Raw genomic sequence first — 18,726 nt, 5'->3', positions numbered from 1 at the left:
GTGCCTGGTGTGTTGGAGGAACAGCAAGGAGGCCAGTGGAGCATGTGGGGGGGGGGGGGGGGGGGAGTGGGAAGCAGTAGGAGATGCGCTAAGAGAATAAATGGGGCAAATCACATGGGGCCTCTTGGGCTATTGTAAAGACTTTATTCATCTAAGAGCGGTGAGGAGGCACTGGAGGGTTTGGAGCTGAGGACTGACATGATCGGATCTGTGTTTTAACAAGGGATCCCTGGGGGCTGCTGAACTGGGAATAGGATAGAAGCAAGGGTGGAAGCAGGGAGACCAGTTAAGGGGAGAGAAGATGATGATGGTTGGGACCATGGTGAGATCAGAGGAAGTAGGAGGGAGAGAGAAGATACTGGACAAATTTTCAGGGTAGAACCTACAGGATTTACTGATAGATCAGACACGGGATGTGACGGAAAGAAGTCAAGGGATCCTGGAGATCCCTCCCTACCAGATAACAAGAAAAACACGAAATATTTACATAACAAGAAGAAGATCACATTTGCTATATTATGAAAATAAGTACTTAAACACTTCACATAATTCCCTCCACGTTTGAACCACCACCCCTTCCCAGCCATGGTGACATCAGGGAGGCCAGGTACGCAAGTCTCTCCACGGTCAGCCCCGCCCAGGCCCGCCCCTGGCCGCCCTGGCCCCGCCCACCAGGCCCCGCCCTTGTTGCCATGGTGATCACCGGCGCTCGGGCCGCGTCCCGGAGTCTCCCGCGAGGCTCTGGTTGCTATAGTGATCGCGGAGCAAGGCGCTGGCGGAACACTTTTGGCTGTAAGCCCCATCCCCGACGTCCCGGATTCGTCAGACGCCAGCCTGTCCCGCGTGGTGCTCGTTGCCATGGTGATCGCGGCCACTGGACCCTCCGGACTAGGCAGCGTCAGGAGCCTCTGCAGCCGCCGCAGGTGAGTCAGCCGCCCCTTCGGACTCACCCTCTCCCGCCCGCGTGATCCCCCGCCCACCTCCCACTGCATAACCTGAAAGCGGCCTGGGCCCCGGGCCTCCTCGTTTCCTGACCGCACACCCCGGGCCCCCAGTGCTGGTCTGGGGAGAGACGGTCCGATGCGGAGGACCACAGGCCTCTCTCGGTCAAGGCCACCCAGTGGGGAGGGGGCGGGAGGGAGAAGGAGCCGGGGCTGTGGAATAGGCGGGAGGGGCCCGGTGCCGGCTGGGGTGGTTCTGGGAAAGGCCTGTGGGCTGAACCCTGAGGGCCCTGCATACCCAGAGTCTTCATCCCTTAAGGGGCAGGAGCAGGGGACCCCTCCCCCCTCTACTTCCTCTGCCCGGGCTGTGTGCACAACCTGGCGACTGTGCTCCCTCACTCAGCCCAGAGCTGAGCTCAGGGAGGGGCCACTCCTGGTGGACATTGGGCAGGAGACTCAGGTCTCCTCGACTCCCAGGCCGGGTGGCAGGCCTGGTACCCGCCCCTGTGCCCCAACACACACTGCCTGCAGATTGGAGAGATGACCCCTGGCATCCTGACATTCCTGACAGAGAAGGAGGGTTGGACCTGTTTTCAAAGCTACTGCAACGTTAGGCATCAACTTTGGGGGAGTCCCCAGGGATTTGCACAGCTCCCTAACTCTCTTCCCCCTGTTGGGGCCACAGGACTACCTGGAAGGATGAGGTCCTCTGTGACGCCTTTGGGGCCCACTGTGAGCCAGGACCGCATCATCACCAGCTTCCCTAAGGTAGGGAGGCGTTAGGCCAGCCCTTGATATGTGCACTGCTCTCCGGACACCATGCCCTCATCCGGCTTTCCCCACCTCACTCACCACTGGAAACAAAGCAGGTGAATCGGGGAGGTCAGTCCCTCACTGACAGACCCCAGGGACTCAGCAAGCAGACTTCTTGAGAAGCTTGGCATTGACTTGCCCAAGGTGGGCCAGCAAGTGAAAGGTGACACCAGGAGGCAGTGTGGCATGGATGTTAAGGGCACAGACTTTGCAGTCAGACTGTCCTGGGTGTGAATCCTGCATGTCATTAAGCTGTGTGACCGCGGGCAAGTTACTCAGCCTCTCAGAGCCGCTGGTACAGAAGAATAATTCCTCTCACATTGGATGTCTGGCTCATGGTAAAAGGGCGCTCCCTTGCCCAAGTGTGGTCACTGTTTTTCTCATTTTAATTATGACATTATCAAACAGCACTCCAGTTTCCTGACACCAAATCCAAAGTTCTCACCCCTTACCATTCTGCTTTCTGTCCTTGCTGGAAACTCACAGCTCTCTTCCATCTGTATTATAATCCATTATTAATCACAGCAGGGGATGCAAATCCACACAGCCTCCCAAGGGGGCAGCGGGATAATGTCTCCCAGCACTGCAGATGCTCCTGCCTACCCTCTGCTCCAGCCACTCAGGGCCAGGCACTGCAGCAATTTGTAAAGTAGAAGGTCAGACACAACATAATGTCCTCGAGAGGGGGCCACTTAGACAGCAAAATGCTGCTTCTTGACACAGACTCTGGGAGGCATGAGCCCCTCTCAGGGGCTGATGCACAATGAGAGCCAAAGTAAGTTGTTGAGCACCACGTGTGAGAAAAGGAGCAGGAGAAAAGAAATGCACGTGTTTGCTTCTACGTGCAGGGTATCTGGAAGGATGCTTAAGATCCTGCCATCAGTGGTTGGCGCTGTGTGTGGGGGGAGAAATCCTCTCTTTTGAGTCTTGAAATCTGTGCCCAGGCCGGTGGGGGAAGGAGGGTAGGCTCTGGGTATTTGGGGTCCGCAGTCATTCCTCTTCCCCCTCTCCTGCCTTCCCCCCCACCCCGAGTTCTGTCTCCAACATGCACAGAGAAAGCCTCGGTGCCTTAGACCCGTGGACAGTGCCCCCAGGATTTTCCATCTCATCAGAGGCCCAGGCAGCTGCTTCTCTTCTGAACTTGACAGTGGTGACTGGGGATGATGGGGACTGGGGTTAAAAAGCCAAAGGAAGGGAAGCGTGATTGGCACAAAACAGTCCAGGTCTCATGGGATGAAGGACCCCAATTACAAAGTGGGATGAGGCTCAGAGAGGTAGGGAGGACTGCCTGAGGTCACACAGCTGAGTGTGGGGGAGCACAGACTTGACCCGACCGTGGCCGACTCCAGAGCTCTGACGTTTCCCCACCTTGGGAGGCAGGCTAGGGCATCCCTGCTTCCACAGAAGGTGAGATTCTCCCCCAACTGCCTGTGGCCAAGTTCATCCCACACTCCAGGGCCACAGCACTTCAGACCCGAGCAATTCGTGGTCAGGTGGGGCCAGTCCTTCCTTCACCCCATGTGCCTTGGTTTCCCTCTGTGCACTTCCTGCCAGCCTTCCCTAGCACACTTCTCCAATCTGTCCCAAGTGCTGGGACCCCTCTACTGACCGCCGTGTCTTGGCCGGCTCCCAGCTTGACACTGACACGGAAGTGGACGGAAAAGCAGCCAGCTTTCCCGAGAGGTGGCCACACATCTTCGCGTGGCTGGGGGCCCTGGGCTGAGTGCTCGTTTGCACTGCCCACTTGCTCCTCCAGTGAGCAGACCAAGAGGTGCCGTGAGGGGTGTCCCCACCTTACAGATGAGGACATGGGCTCTGTGAGGTCCCACCCTCACCCTTGGCCAAGCTCCTTCGCCGTCCCTGCTGCCTTGGTCACACAGAGCCGAGAGGGCAGGTGGACCAGGGCAGAGCCACAGGGGCCCTGAAGGACAGAGGGGTGGCCCAGCGACCACAGCAGAGCACAGCAGCCGTCTCCAGCATGGCCTGCTCCCACATCCTGGCCATGCCCCACACTTCGCCTTGGCCAATCTGACCGCAAAACGTAATGGTCACCTTTCATTTGTTTAATATCATTTTTTCTAATTATAGAACAAACCTGCATTCGATAAGTGTCATGGCGTCTTTGCTGAGCACTTAGTATGTATGTGCCAGACCAGCTCTGCGCTGGTGGCTTCACAAATATAACCTCGTTTTATGCCCCCAAGTCCCTGAGGTTTTCCAGATGCAGAAATTGAAATTCAGAGACATGAGGCAACTACCCAGGGTCACACAGCAGCTGAGGGTGGACACAGGGGCCCTGCTCTTAGACCACTACCCGGTTCTGCCTTCTGAAAAATGTGGAAGGTGAAAGTGCCTTCCAGGACATTTTCCATGCACAGATATACATATTTTTAAAACAAAAATGGCATCAGAGATCCATAGAAGGTGTAGGAGGATCTTGGCGCTAAAAGGGCCCTTACAGCCCACCCCTCCTCTCACTGGAAGAGGCCCAGAGCGGGCAGAGGGTTGATACACCCACAGCAAGGGCACAGCTGTCCCCAGCGGGACACAGCTCTCTGGATGCCCGCCTGGGCTCCCTGGTGTGTCCTGGTCCCACTGCTCCTCCTCGGGGCTCACAAGACCCTGGAGTCTTAGGAGTCGCTGACAAGGTAGAGGACGGATGTGACAGAGGCTCAGGAAGGAGGGAGCTCTGGGAAGTAAGTCACACCTGCTGCCCGCTTGGCGAGCTTTACAGGGTGATGTGCCCACCTGTCTGTCTCTTTGTCTGTCTGTCTTGTTTCCAGTGGTACACGCCCGCCGCCTGCCTGCAGCTCCGGGAGCACTTCCACGGGCAGGTCAGCGCTGCTTGCCAGCACAGGAATACGGGGACCGTCGGGTGAGTGCCGGCTTGGCCAGGGAAGGGTGGGGAGGACCGAGCGCACGTGTGAGTGTGTGGATGCACATGTGAGCCTCGTACACAGACCACGCGGGCGCCGCCACCCCGTACAGGCCTGAGGAGCATCAGCCATTTATCCGGCTTTACCTGCCGCACCTGCTGCAGGAACAGCTCCCCCCTCAGTGAGGCCGACACCGAGGTCTGAGCACGGCTGTTTCCTCCAGAAGCATTTCCTGCCCTTCAGGCCTCAGACTTAGTGTTGGGTCCCCGGGGTCTCCTCTGAGTCCCCACCACACCTGCCCCCTCGCCCAGGCGGAGCGGGTGCCCCCCGCACCGTGCTCCTGAACTCCGCGCTGGGTTCCTCGCCAGGCCACACGCAGGAAGGAGAGGCACGTATGTGCCCCGTCCCTGCCTCAGGGCGCCTGGCACTGCGGCACAGGTGTCCTGCCATGGTCACACCTTCTTAGCAAACAGGTGCGGGGTCCTGCTTCCGCCCTGCATCCTGAGGGGCCCATGGTCTGCTCAGGGAGAAGGCTGAGCTCAAAAGTCACATGGGGACAGTGAGGCCAGGATGGCCGAGGTGGCCATGGTCACGGGCTGAGCATGGCGGCAGCTGCTGGGGGAGTGCTGGTTCCACACCAGGGGCTTCCCACCAAGGAGCTCCCAACCCTTCCCCACACTCAGTGCTGGGAGGCCAGGAAACTGGGGCACAGGGGAACCCAGTGGCCCTGCGGCAGCACCTTTACTCCTCCTGAGAAGCAGAGTCAGGGCCACCTGCTCCAGAACTAGTGGCGCAGGGAATTCCCTGGCGGTCCAGTGGTTAGGACTCGGTGCTTTCACTGCCGGGGCCTGGGTTCGATCCCTGGTCAGGGAACAAAGATCCCGCAAGCCTCGCGGGTGTGGCCAAAAACAAAACAAAACAAAACACCAGACGCGTGCACACACACACACACACACACACACACACACACACACACACACACACACACACACATATAGAACTAGCAGTGCAGATGCAGCGCCGAGGTAGGGGACGCAGGCAGGGGTACAGGGCCTGGGGCTGTGTGCCTGCCAGGACACCACCACCACCCTGGAGGGCGTTCCAGGGCCAGGCAGGCTGGGGGCATGTCGTGGACTCAGGTCTGCACGCCTGGGCCATGGCTCTACGGTTCTCAGGCTCCCTGGGGAGGGGGGACCCTGCTCACCTAGAGCAGCCACCCCTCCCTCTGTGTGTGTCCTGCACTTGCACATCAGCATTCCTGGGACTGCAGGTCACGCCCAAACCACCAGCCTCCTCCACCTGCAGACAGCAAGAGGGCACCTCTGTGTCACCTGGTGACTTGGTGCAGCTCACCTGGCCACGTCTTCGAGGGAGGGGCAGTGTCTACTCTGCTCCCAGGCAGCAGCTAGTTCTGGAGCAGGTGGCCCAACTTGGACACAGCCCCACCTGGGGCTCTTCCCGCTGCTCCCTCAGCCCAAGACTCAGCCTCCCATGGTGCCCATTTGTGATTCTCACGGCAGGGACGTGGACCCAGTGGGGTCAGGGGTACAGAGTCCCCAGAACAAATGCAGGTCCTCCTGCCCTCCCCTCTGAGGGCCAGCGAGGGGGACAGACATCCCAGAGTGTGTCACAGGTGACCTGTCCCCATCACGAGTGGGGAACGCAGGGAAGGAGGGGCCCGTGTGCGTGAAGATGCTCTCGTGACCGTGCCTGAGAGCACCGCGCCGTACTCCTCACAGGCTCAAACTCTCCAAGGTGGTTGTGGTCGGCGACCTCTACGTGGGCAAGACCAGCCTCATCCACAGGTGCGCCACCGGCCCGGGAGGCTCCGTCACATGTCGTAGTGGAGACCATGTGGCTGCTGGGAGGGGGTGCAAGAAATCCGGGAGATGGTGGGTCCGCGGGGAGTGCGGCGTCCTAGGAGCCTGGCGTTGGCCACACCATCCCCGGGGCCACAGGCTCCCCTCCCTGCCCTCCCTGCCAGCAGACGCGATACTTTTCACTGCCTTGATCCACTTGTTGGTCTCCTGCTGCCGCAGCCTCTCTCCCCACAGAGTTCCCACTGGCAGCTCCGTTGCCCATGGCCTGTCTCTGTGGCCCGTCTCCATAGCCGTCACTGCCTGGTCTTCCCTGAGGGCGGACTTTCACTGTCAGGAGTGAAACCTCCACACGCGGCCTCTGATGGCTTCCTCGGCCCCCACAGGTTCTGCAAGAATGTTTTCAACCATGACTACAAGGCCACCATCGGGGTGGACTTTGAGATGGAGCGCTTTGAGGTCGCCGGGATCCCCTTCAGCCTCCAGATGTAAGTCACCGTGCCTCGCGCGTTTCCCATCATATGGTTGTGGAGGGCTTCGCGGAGACGCCGGGGAGACCCCGGGGAAGGCCTCGGCGAGCGGGCAGGAAGCCCCGGGCAGTTTTGTGAAGCTGGGCTCTCTGCTGCCCCAGTCCCTGCAGCCTGATGTGCCCGCCCCCAGCCTCCCCTGGTGCTCCCCGCGGGCCCTCTGTGATCCCACTTGCCAAGCCAGCAGCACGGCCTACGGCAAGTCACTTCAGCCCTCCAGCCTCTGTTCCCACCTGGAAAACGGGGCCAAAACCGTTCCCTGCGTGCTGGGCTCTAGCGGAGGCCACACGGTCCACAGGCCTTACTGGGGCCTGACGCTCCCCCGTCTCTCTCCCTCTGTCTGTGTCTGTCTCCTCCCTGCCAGACCCCACGCCTTGGCCTCTCAGGGACACACACACCCCCCACCCCCCGGCTTCGGCCCCTCCCCTCTAGTTTCCCTCAGAATAGCCCAGGGTCTCCCCCCAGCCTCATGCTTTCCCACCAGAGCCACTCTCCTCCGGCACCTGCTGGTCTCCAGCCCGGCCCTCTCCTGCGTGGCTGCCCCTGCTGGCATTCCCTGGGCCTCCGTCTGGTCCCCTCCTCCTGCGCTGTCCCTGGTGCTCACCCCTGCTCCCTGGATTCACTCCTCGGGCCTCCATGCCCCGGGCTGGGCCTGGGATCGCGGTGATCGCGGTGATCGCGGTGGAGCTCGCCCCCTTGTGGACTTCAGCTCCTAATGTTTCGAGACAGTGCCCGCTCCTCTGAGACCAGCCCCAGTGCAGTCCTGGAGCAGATGGTACCACCAAATCTCGCCCAAGGGGGTGTACAGGGTCAGACCAGAGCAGAAGAGGCTGTGAAGACACAGGGCTGCAGGACCGAGGGGATGAGGAGGCAGGAGAGTGAAGCAGCACAAGCTGCTGGGGGCAGCTGTGTCTAATTAGAGGGCCCAGGAGGAAGCAGGGGGCTCTCCCGGCTCGGCCTCTCCTTGTCCTACACTGAGGCCATTGCCAGCCAACCAACTGGCCCCACCGCCAGGCCACCCTCCCAGCTCCCACCCAGAGTATTCTTCAGAAGTGGAAATGTGAATGAATTAATGAAAGAGCCAAACAGTTCTGCATCATGCTGGATCACTTGGAAACATTTCAGATTATTGGTGTCTTGTTCATGGCTTGTCTACTTGTTAGTTTACTGAGAAAACTTAAAGTTTGATGTGCTGATTTTTAAAAAGGGTGGATTTTCAGACTCAGCCCTGCATTTTGACCTCCAGCCTTGTTCTAAACCAGGGCAAGTAGATCTCAGCAGGTAACTTCCTCTATCTTTACTGTGCCCATGGCAGACATCATTAATCAATTGTTGCATTTTTTCCCATGGAGCCAGGGCTCAGCTCCTCCAGAGAGCCAGAGCTAACTGATCAGAGAAGCAAACCATGTCCTTGTTAGACAACGCACCCCACCCAGGGAGCTGAGCGTCCCCTCCACTGCCATGGGGAAGGTGGAGCCACACCCCAGTCACACATGAGCAAGTGGCAGAGCCCCAGTCCCATTCCCGGGGTCGCCTCTACAGGTGGACTTTCACATCTTGAGAGCAGCCACATCAGGGAGCACATTCTCTTTTTTATGGCACAGTCGGAAGGGACTGAGCTACAGCTCCATTCATCTGGGCAGTGGAACTGCTAAGGCCGTGCCCCTCCCCTATGAGCACAGTGCATCCAGAGAGGGGGTTCCCCATGGGCGCCCAAGGAAGGAATCATAAGGAGTTGGGGGTGGGGCTGGCTGGCTGGCAGCAGGCACTTCGTGACACCCATGCAGCTGGTGCGGGCGCGTGGGTCTCCGGCCCAGGGCCCCACAAGCCTGCTGGCTGCAGCCACTGTGATCAATGACTTAACCTGCCACCTCTCCCTTTCCCTTTTTCTCTCTCTCTCCCTCTCTCTCTCTCCCCCTCCCTCTCGGTCACGGCACAGCTGGGACACAGCAGGACAGGAGAAGTTCAAGTGCATCGCGTCTGCCTACTACCGGGGTGCCCAGGGTGAGCAGCCGGGTGACGGCAACAGTGGGGCCTCAACCATGTGCAGCAGGGGCTCCCCGTGAATTCCCTGCCGGGCGCACAGCGAGAAGCCCAGGTCTTCTGTGCAGGCACCAAATCTGTCCTCTGAGAGCCACTGAGGAAACACGGGGCCGGTCCTTGTCTTCCAGCCAGGCCCAGGCCAGCCTCGGCAGCCACGCGCTTTAGGGATCCATGGTGGTGGGTGCTACCTGAAAGTCTCAGCCCCAGTTTCAGCTCAGAAAGATGCTCAGAGCGGGGAGTGCTTGTGCAGAGACCCCAGAAAGAAGAGCAGAGTCAACTCAGGAGCAGGGGCGCGGGGCTTGGCTGGAGGGGAGGAGTGGGGGTGGGCCCCCAGGTGGGGGCCAACGGGGCTCCTCGCCCACCACATCCTTGTTGAGGGCGCCCCAGCCCTGGGCAGGCCTCCCGGTCGGCAGGCAGTGGCAGCATAAGCCCCCTCCTCTGACCAGGAAGAAGAGAGAAAGGGTTTCAGTGAGAGGTAAGAGCAAGCGGTCCGAGGCATCCAAACTGGACTCAGATGATGAGGTACAGTTAGGTCCACTCAACACTGGTGTTAAAAGTCACATTTTCACTAAGGTTTGAAAAAAGCAAAAACAGGAAACCACGAGCACCTTGGCTATGGATTGGAATAACAGCTCTGCCACGTCTGCTGTGGCCTCTCTTCTCGGGGGGATGACACCCCCTGGGAATAAGGCGTGAGGCGCCTGGCACAGCCCTGCAGACAGCAGCCTGGCCACGGTCACCACCACCATCAGCTTCCTCCTTCACTTCTCAGCCCCTCTGCCAGGGCAGGGCGCGTGGGTAGGCCTCCTGCAGCCTTCAGCCAAGGTGCAGAGGGAGGCCCACGTCCAGCCCTGCTCACACCCCTGGGGCCAGAAGAGAGCAGGCCCTCTGGAATGCTCTCCACATGGGCCCACCCAGGGCACAGGGGACCAGACAGGGCAGTGATGAGAGGAGCTGGGGGGAGGGGGCTGCATCTCCCAATTTCCTGCCCACCCTGCTCCTCAGATATTGTTCCCCTGAAGCTGGTCGTTGCTAATCGCCCGCACGACCATAGCTGCCAGTGGGGGAAAGTCTGCCCCACGTCAGGCCCTGGACCAAGAGCTTTAAAACAGCTGCTCCAGCTTAGTCTTCAGAGCTACCCTGAGAGCTAGAGGTAGCTGTGGTCCTCACCATGTCACAGATGAAGGCTGAGGCTCTCAGCGTCAAGGCTTCACCCGCACTCCCTCAGCCGTAAGAGGCAGAGGGGAGATTTGAACACAGGGGCTCACCTTGCCTCCCTGGAGCCCCCTGTGGCTGGGCCGCTGGGTGTGGATCAGAGTGGGGGGCTGGGTCCCCAGGGCAGCCATGGGTGTCTCCCTCCCAGCCTCCGTCATCCCCATCTTTCCGCGGGAGCCCCCTTGTCACGCCGTGTTTGCCCCCCCCGTCACTGACCGGCTCCTGGCTCCCCCCTCCACCCCATGCAGTGATCATCACGGCCTTTGACCTCACTGACATGCAGACCCTGGAGCACACCAGGCAAGTCTGGGGCTCTGCAGCCCCCGTGGGACCCTTGGGCCCAGAAAGCTGCCTGGAGGGCTCCCTAAACCTGGGCCATGAGCTGGGCCCCTGACAGTGGGTACAGGTGACCAAGCTCGCTGGTCAGCACCTGCCACCCACGGGCCGATGACTGTTGGCTGCCTTTTTATCCTTCAAGATCTGCAGCTACAGCAGAAGGCAGGGCCAGCTGGGCCTGTGGCCAGTGCAGAATGGCGCACGCTGGCTTCAGTGCTCTGCTGTTGTCATCTTGAAAGCCTTACTAATTTGTGGCGAGGGGCCTGGCATATTCACCTTGCCTGGGCCCTGTCTCTGGGGACACAGCTGGGCACTTGCTGTCTCAGGCAGAGATCTGGGCAAGAGCCGGGGGTTGGGAATTCCCTGGTGGCCTAATGGTTAGGACTCCATGCTTTCACCGCCATAGTGCAGGTTCGATCCCTGGTCAGGGAACTAAGATCCCGAAAGCCGCACAGCACGGCCAAAAAAAAAAAAACTTTTTTTAATTAAAAAAAAAAAGAGCCAGGGTTCATCAGCTGATGGACCACAGCCCCTTCACCTTGCTTTTGTTTGGGGGTTCACAGCCGCATCTCCAGCCCTGTGAGGGAGGCCAGGGTGGTCACTCCAGTTGGTGACAGTGCAGGACTCACCCAGGGCGAGGGTAGAGCCGTGGCCAGGATGGGGCCTTCATCTCCCCCTACAGTGCTCCTGCGTCCCCACCCACCCGAGGCCAGCTCGGGTCAAGCTCCCTTCCATGCAACCCCCGGCCCTGGGAGGACCCGGGCTGCACCCCATCCCGGCTTCCTCGGCCCCTGGGGGGGGGTGCCGTCTCTTCCTGTCCCCCATGTTCCAGGCAGTGGCTGGAGGACGCGCTGAGGGAGAATGAACCAGGCGCCTGCTTCCTGTTCCTCGTGGGGACCAAGAAGGACCTTCTGGTGAGCGGAGCGGGTCAGGGCCAGGGGCGGCCTCGGGAAACGCGGCCCCTTCAGCCTGGGCTTACGGAGCAGAGGGTGACTCGGATGTGCCTAGGTGGGAACTTGCAAGCGTGAGTCTGAAAGCAGGGGCACTCAGTTCCTGGTGCTCGGGGCTCGTCCCATCAGGGAGGCACGCTGGCGCTCAGACTCGCCTGGGACCGCCGGGCTCACCTCTGGGCAGGTGCCGAGGCCCGGGGAGCTGGGTCAGCAGGGCCGCTTCTCCCAGTCAGGGGCCGCGTGCAAGCAGGCGGAGGCGGAGGCCGTGCGCCTGGCCAACGAGATGCAGGCCGAGTACTGGTCCGTGTCAGCCAAGACCGGTGAGTGGGCGCAGGGCTGCCGCCATGGTGATCGGGGGTGGGGGGCCCTGCCCTGGATGGGAGGAGTGGCACACCTGTGTTCTCTAGTGAGACCCCCGCGGCCGCTGTGGGGCACATCCATCCCGTCCCTGTGAGGTCACGTCCAGAGTCTCAGGGAGGCAGTGGTGGGGCTGGGGTTGGAACGCATCCTCACCTGTAACCACACCATCCTCCTGCCCCTGTCCTGGTACAGGTGGGAGGGGCCAGTGACCGGCTGTCCCTCCCTTCCCCAGGTGTCATCATAGAAGGCACTCAAACATCCCTCACGGCCCTCCAGCCCTCCCCCAAACCCCACCCAGTCTGCCCCAGCCTCGCTGGGTCTCCGGGCCCTGAGCTGCCCTCGCCCACGGGCACTGCTTACCCCGGCCCCCAACGCCTCTGAGCCTCATCATCCTCATCTGGGAAGTGGGGTGTTGCTGTCAATCTCGTTTTATTTTTAATGGAAAAACGTGTTTTAAATGATAAAAGCCATATGATTCACTGAGGAAAAATGAGAAAATGCAGAGAAGCAAGGAACAGATTTTGAAAACAGGTTGTTGGGGGGATGAAATGAAATAACTTTCAGTGCCTGGGGCACAGAAGGCCCCAAGGCTGTGGGGACTCGGGAATTACACCTGGGAGTCCTTACCCTGGGCGAGGGGCCACCGTGGACACCTGCCCAGGGGTTGGGTGAGGCAGCAGGAGTGCGAGTGGAAGTACCACCTCCAGCCCAACACAAAAAGGTGGCAGCCCCCATGTCCAGTTCCCTCTGCTCCTTCCTGACGGTGTCCCTGAGGCTGTGAGAACCCGCCCTCTTATTGGAGTAACAGCATGTTCCCTGAGAGCTCCCTATGGGCCAAGAAGGACTGCCCTGTGCGGTGGTATAGGTTGTTAACTGCACAAGGGCAGCATGTGTGTCGGGGGCTGGGCCCGGCCCTGTGCCCAGATGGGTGGTCTTGTCCTCCTGGCAGAGGAGGCACAAAGGTCCCACATGGGGGCCAGTGGCTCTAATCCTCATGGCTGCCCACTGGAGAGGTGCTCAAAGGTTACAGGAAAGCAGGCCCACACGGCTCGGTGCCTGGCCCACGGGTGCTCAGTAGCAATTGATTGGAAGAGTAGATGCCGGGAAACCAAGGCTCAGAGATTTTCAGGAGTGGCCAGGGCAGGTGGCCAGGGTGGGGAGCCCATCCTCTGCACAGCGGGGGGCTGTCCTGGCTCCCGCACCGCTGGCTCCCCCACCCCCCACTGCATCCATGGGCAGGGGCAGAGGTGGCCGGAGTCATGGCTGTCCCATGCCCACAGGGGAGAACGTGAAGGCGTTTTTCAGCCGCGTGGCCGCCCTGGCCTTCGAGCACTCGGTGCTGCAGGACCTGGAGCGGAGGAGCAGTGCCCGGCCGCAGGTCGGCGACGGGGACATCATCCGTACGTGCAGGTGATGGGCCAGGCTGGGGAGAGGCTTGCGGCCTGAAAAACGCGTCCACCACCCTCCGGCCCAAGACTCAACCATTCCCTTGGCTTGTCGCCCTCTGCTCTTGGCTCCTGGCTGCCCCTTCCCCCATCCCTCTGACCTCCAGCCTGCAGCCTCCCTGCCCACCTGCCAGCTCAGACGCCCACCCCCATCAGCTGCAGGTGCCTGGTTGATGCCAGGTGACTTCTCCCCTCATTACAGGGATGGAGGGACACCCACCCGAGACCCAGGACAGCAAGAGGCCCTCCAGCCCAGGTTGCTGTTAGCTGAGCCTGCGTCAGAGGCCTCCACTGCCTGCATGCGTGTGGGCAGTGCCTCCAGTGACCTGGAGGGTGACATGGAACACCCACCGTGCTGAGCCCCAGGGCTCTGCCTCTTCTCTTTAGCGGGTCGGGAGCCAGGGAAGGCCCCCAGTGGCTGCCCAGCTGGTGGGGGCACTGAGGCTGTCATCTGGAAGGCCAGTTGCACTTACAGAGTCACCCAACAGCCCCCCGGCCCCGGGAGGCTCAGCACCACAGGCACAGACACGTGCCCCCAGGCCCACGGCACTCGCCCTGGGCACAGTCAGCATCCCCTCGGGCCTCTTCCCCACTTTCCTGGGTCGGCCTCGGAATCCTCCTCATCTCGGTGGTCCAGGCGAGCGGGACTTGCTGAAGTCAAGGCTCCCTGTCTGCTGCAACCCGGATAGGGCAGGAGCACCCAGGCCTCCCCTCCCCAGCTCCCGCCCAGAGCGCCCAGCCCTCTCCATGCCCTCGTGTTGCTCCTCCTCAGGGGCTACTGAGCCCCCACCCACCCCACTCTCCCCAGCCCTGGGTGTGTGCCCCCCAGTCCTGCCCTCCATGGCCATAGGCAGGTGGCACGTCTGGCTCCCGCCTGTTTCTCGGAGATGGTGAGCATTTCTCGGGCAGCCAGGTGGTTAGCCGCCGGGAGACTCGGCAGCTTCTGTTCATTCCCCCTTCACCACACTTTTAGCTCTCCTTTTTTATAGATAGAAGATACTTCTTTATATAAATCACTCCTAAAGGAATGGCATATGTGCTTATTGTGAAACGAGACAGCACAGAGCTCTGCATGCAGTGACAGTCCCTGTGGTCCCCGACGTAAGCCTCGTCTGCAGCGGGTAGGACTCCTGTTCCTACACAGCACGGCCATGACCTCGGCGCCTTGTTTGCTGTTAAACCAGAGTGACCTCTCCCCACGCCCACAGGGCAGGCCGCATTCCGAGGAACTGCCAGAGCGAGCCTGCGTGTCCCTTTAGCAGCTGCAGGTTTGCCTTCATGCAGATGGGCCAGAGTCCATTCACCCTGCCCGGCCGTGGGACAGTTGGCTTGTGTCCAGCTTTTAGCTTTTTTTTAACTGAAGTGACCATCCTCATAGTTATAGCTTTGCACACTCGGGATTCCCCACAGAGGCCTTGCTGGGCCTTTGGTGGGCTGGCCCACCAGACCCAGTTTTGAGGGGCAGGCTGTCTCAGGGTGCACCAGGACCGGGTTTGGGGCACACCACAGACAGCGTCAGGATGGCAGACCCTGGTCAGGTGGGCTGGCACCCCCCCGGCTCCGTCCCCCACCCCTCTAGGCCCCAGGACCGGGGGGGCGGTAATGCACCCTACTGTCACTAGCCCCCGAGCCAGGACCACTGTCTCATGTGCACCCACCCCCTCCAAATGGCCCTTTGTGAAACTCTCCTCCTGTTGCCCTGTGTGTGCCCAACTGTTCGGTGTTTCTTCTGAAGTGGCAGAGCCACTTTGCTGTGGTTCCACTGATACCATGAGTCCACAAAGACATCCTCTACAAGCACTTAAATTTCTGGGGCGGAGACCCAGGGCCTCATGCGAGAGCGTCAGAGCCATCCCGGACCCCTTCCCCTCCTTCGCTTCTTTCACCCCGGCACTCGAGGCCCCTCAGTGGCCGCCCCAGCCCACCCTGCAGGCCCCTGTGCTTCAGCCTTCCCCCGTGATCACTAGTCTTTGCAGGTGCCAGGCCTCTTCTGTGCCCGGCAGCTCAGGCACCCCTTCTCTGGGAGGACTTCCTGGAGCCCGCATGGCTCCCGCAGCACTTGTTACTTCTGGGTGTGGTGTCCATGTTTGGGCTTCTCCCCCAGCCCCCCCTCCACCACCTTGTGGGACCCTAAGAGCCAGGGCAGCAACCCTGTGACCTCATCTCCCCAGCATCTCCTAGACAAAAGGCCCCCGGCAGGTGCTCACCTAGATGTAGTAGGGAGACAGGAATCCCGCTGAGTCTCCCGGCAGACACGTTCACTCTCACCAAGATGCCTCTTCTTAAACCTCCTGGGGACAGTGCTGTGCTTGGCCCTCCTCGGTGGCCAGAGGCGGATGTGCCCACTGCTCACTCAGAGGCTCCTGAAGTCAGGCAGCAGCCAGTGAGGGCTGTAGGGGCTCAAGCGTAAGGTCTGTTCCTGGGAGGAGCTTGGTGAGAGCCAGACACAGAAGATTCCAGGGAAAACCGTGCAGGCCTGGGGAAGGAGTCGCATGCAGGCACCACCACTGCCTCCAGTCCACTGGAGGTGGGAATTCTGGCCCATAGCAGGGGCCACCCAGGAATGGGGCCATCCAGCCTCTTGGGGGAGTAGCCAGAACCCCCATTTACTGAGCACTCAGTGGAGGGGGAAGAAGCCCCTTTCATCCCAGTGACCCTGTGGGCTGGGTATCAGGACCTCCTGTCCCCACCTGACTGGAGAGGAGCCTGAGCACAGAGCCCAGGTGACAGGATGCAGCTGAGCACTTCTCCTCCGCATTCCTGGTCCCTCCTCTGTCTCCGCCTCCCACGCCAGCTTGCAGTCTGATCCCAGTGGGAATCCCACTCCAGGTCCCACACCTGGTCCTCCTCAGGGTCCACAGCAGAGCTAATGAGCTAATCAGTCGCTCCCCATCACACCCTGCTCCCTGAGCCCCGTGATTTTAGTCGGTCCTTCCCCAGCCCCACAGCCACGGGACCAGTCTCTGTAGTGACCCAGAGCAGGGTGGGGGTCTCGGCCTCCTGGCAAGCGGGAGCCTCCCCCTTCCCCGACACTGCTGTGACCTCTGGAGGGAACAGGGGGCCTCGGATCCACCCAATGCCCACTTCGGCCTGACGATGGGATGGGAGCCACTCCCAGAGGGACTGCGCTCTCCTGAGGGACCCGGGCAGCCTAAGCTGGACACCTGAGGTCACCTGAGATGTAGGTAATGGAGCATGGTGATGGGCAGGGGACCTGCTCCACTCACACTCTCACACAGGTAAGAACCTGGGAGAGGCCAGGGTGACAGGCGTTCCTGGCCTGGGGACTACAGAGGGGACTCGGGGACCCAGGAGGCCCAGGGTGGGGACGAGAGGTGGGGTGGGGGGGGGAGCTTTCAGAAGCAGCAACAGCTCAGAGAGGGCCCTCATCTTCTGAGCCTTCGGGGCTCCCGGAGATGGGGGCAGGGGGCCCTGGGCGCACGTCACCCAAAGAGGCCCTGAGACGAGACTCTCCCAGCAGCCCCTGGGCTCCTCTGCCATCTGCTGTGGCCTCCCCTGTCACCTCCCATATGTCGGGCAGACAGGGAGCGTGGCTGTCCCACGGCCTCCTTCCAGGCTCCACCCCCTCATCCAGACGCCTCCCAGAATTCAGGGCCAACAGCCACCTGTCTGAGCCTGCGCCCCAGGAGGGAGCAGGGTAGTGCGGCCTGTCCCCAGGCTGCTGTTTGCAGACCCTTCCTTCTGCTCCCTGATCCCCAACAGGTGGATGGCACCCCTGGCCTGAGGGTGCTCTGGGCCTCTGGCCACTGGAAGCCACAGCCTGCACCATGTCACTGGCCGTGCCTTCAGGAACCAGCTCATCTTGTCCCAGCCCCTTCTTCTCTGTGAAGCTGGAAATGGCAGCCTGGGCACTCGGCCGGGATGCCCCCCACTGCAGGGCTTCATCCAGAATTGATTCTGCAGAAGGTGGTGGAGTTACAGACAAGGGGGCCTGGGAGGAAAGGCCCACAGCTCACTTGGTCAGAGCCCTTGGCCAGGGAAGTCCCTCAGAGACCCCGGCTACCCACTCTGGGCCGGGGCTGGTAACCTGGAAGAGGCACCCCGCCAGGCACCATCTGGCACAGAGCAACAAGCAGGGCTAGAGAACAGCTGTATCGATCGCCCCCATTTTCTGATCTTGCCCGCAGCTCTCTGGGGCTGACGGATGACAGATGACAGATGGGGGTCATGTGGCCATATCCCGTTTGGAGGGAGCCCTCTAGCCTCTGCCCCCAAAGCGGGTGGGGAGGAGGGTACAGACAAGGCAGGGAAGGAGCAAAATATGGTCCCCACTTATTGTTGTGTGAGACCATTAGCAGTCACTCCCCATTCCTCCCATCCCCTATCCCCAGGTGACCACCAACCTACTTTCTGTTTCTATAGATTTGTCTATTCTGGACATTTCATGTAAATGGAGTCATACAATATGTGGCCCTTTATGACTGGTTTCTTTCACTTGGCATAAATTTTTTCAAGGTTCATCAATGTTTAGCATGTATTGGTGCTGCATTTTCTTTCATGGTCATATAATATTCCACTGTGATATTCCCATGACGGACATTGGGGTTGTTTCCATCCCCAGGGTTCTGAGGCATCGGAAGTTCTGCGTTCTGTCCAGCAGAGGGGGCCATTGAGTCCCAGCCGCTCCTTCCAGCAAAGGGACCGGATAGCCTCGGGGAGGGGTTGCCGGAACATTGGTCTGGGTTCAAGGACCACTAGAGCTGCTGCTGAGGGTACGAGTGTGTGTGTGTGTGTGTGTGTGTGTGTGTGTGTGTGTGTGTGAGAGAGAGAGAGAGAGAGAGAGACTGTGAAATGAATTATAGAGCCACAAAACCATATCCCAGAAAATGAAGGAAGTTGAGGAGGGGACATCACCAACAATCCCACTTTCCTGTTCCATTTTAGTTTTTAGATGAAAAAAAAAACCCATCTATTGGGAGTGGTGGTGATTGTGGTGATGGTTTTCACGGGTGCGAAACCCCTGATGTGACATCCTGCAGCCCACACCAGCCTCACCCCCTAACCCAGCTGTTCCTCAGACACACCCAGAACTCTGAACTCTCCCCATCTTTGCCTGTCTGTCCCCATCTTTAGGACCAGCTCGCCGGCCAGCCTTCCCCTGACCTCTGCCTCCTCCTGGATGCCCGCCCTCAAGGCCCACACACCTCTGCTGTGGCCTGGCTCTGCCTGCCTCACCCTTTCCTCCCTGGGCTCTGCGCTCCCACCCGGGGCCAGCACTGGCTGAGCACCTACTATGTCGTAAGCACTGGGGGTTCACTGGGGAACAAGACAGACAGATCTCTGTTCTTAGAAGTTTAGATCTAGCTGGGGACAGACACCAAATGGGGGATTACAGAGTGTTATATACATGGACCCCACTTTCCTCCTCATTCTTCCCTTCCT

The 18,726-nt window shown here is 60.2% G+C and overlaps 1 protein-coding gene across 3 annotated transcripts; it reads left to right on the top strand.

The window, feature by feature from the left end:
• The first annotated feature begins 725 nt into the window (after positions 1-725).
• RAB36 (RAB36, member RAS oncogene family) lies at positions 726-17,808 on the top strand. 3 transcript variants are annotated; one of them, XM_082354156.1, is made up of 11 exons: positions 729-923; positions 1,627-1,709; positions 4,538-4,629; positions 6,370-6,435; positions 6,834-6,935; positions 8,914-8,978; positions 10,481-10,536; positions 11,405-11,482; positions 11,748-11,838; positions 13,159-13,288; positions 13,526-17,808. In XM_082354156.1, exons 2-11 carry the CDS (start codon positions 1,641-1,643, stop codon positions 13,680-13,682), a joined length of 906 nt encoding a protein of 301 aa, XP_082210282.1. In that variant the 5' UTR covers positions 729-923; positions 1,627-1,640; the 3' UTR covers positions 13,683-17,808. The 3 variants fall into 3 exon arrangements, with proteins under 3 accessions (XP_082210283.1, XP_082210282.1, XP_082210284.1); XM_082354158.1 differs by having other exon boundaries at positions 733-923; positions 13,159-13,278; positions 13,526-14,351; XM_082354157.1 differs by lacking the exon at positions 6,370-6,435 and having other exon boundaries at positions 726-923; positions 13,526-14,351.
• The last annotated feature ends 918 nt before the right edge of the window (positions 17,809-18,726 follow it).

Source organism: Balaenoptera borealis (genome assembly GCF_965194805.1).
Source record: "Balaenoptera borealis genome assembly, chromosome: 14".
NCBI classification, from domain to species: domain Eukaryota; kingdom Metazoa; phylum Chordata; class Mammalia; order Artiodactyla; family Balaenopteridae; genus Balaenoptera; species Balaenoptera borealis.
This window is presented reverse-complemented; position numbering and strand designations above follow the sequence as displayed.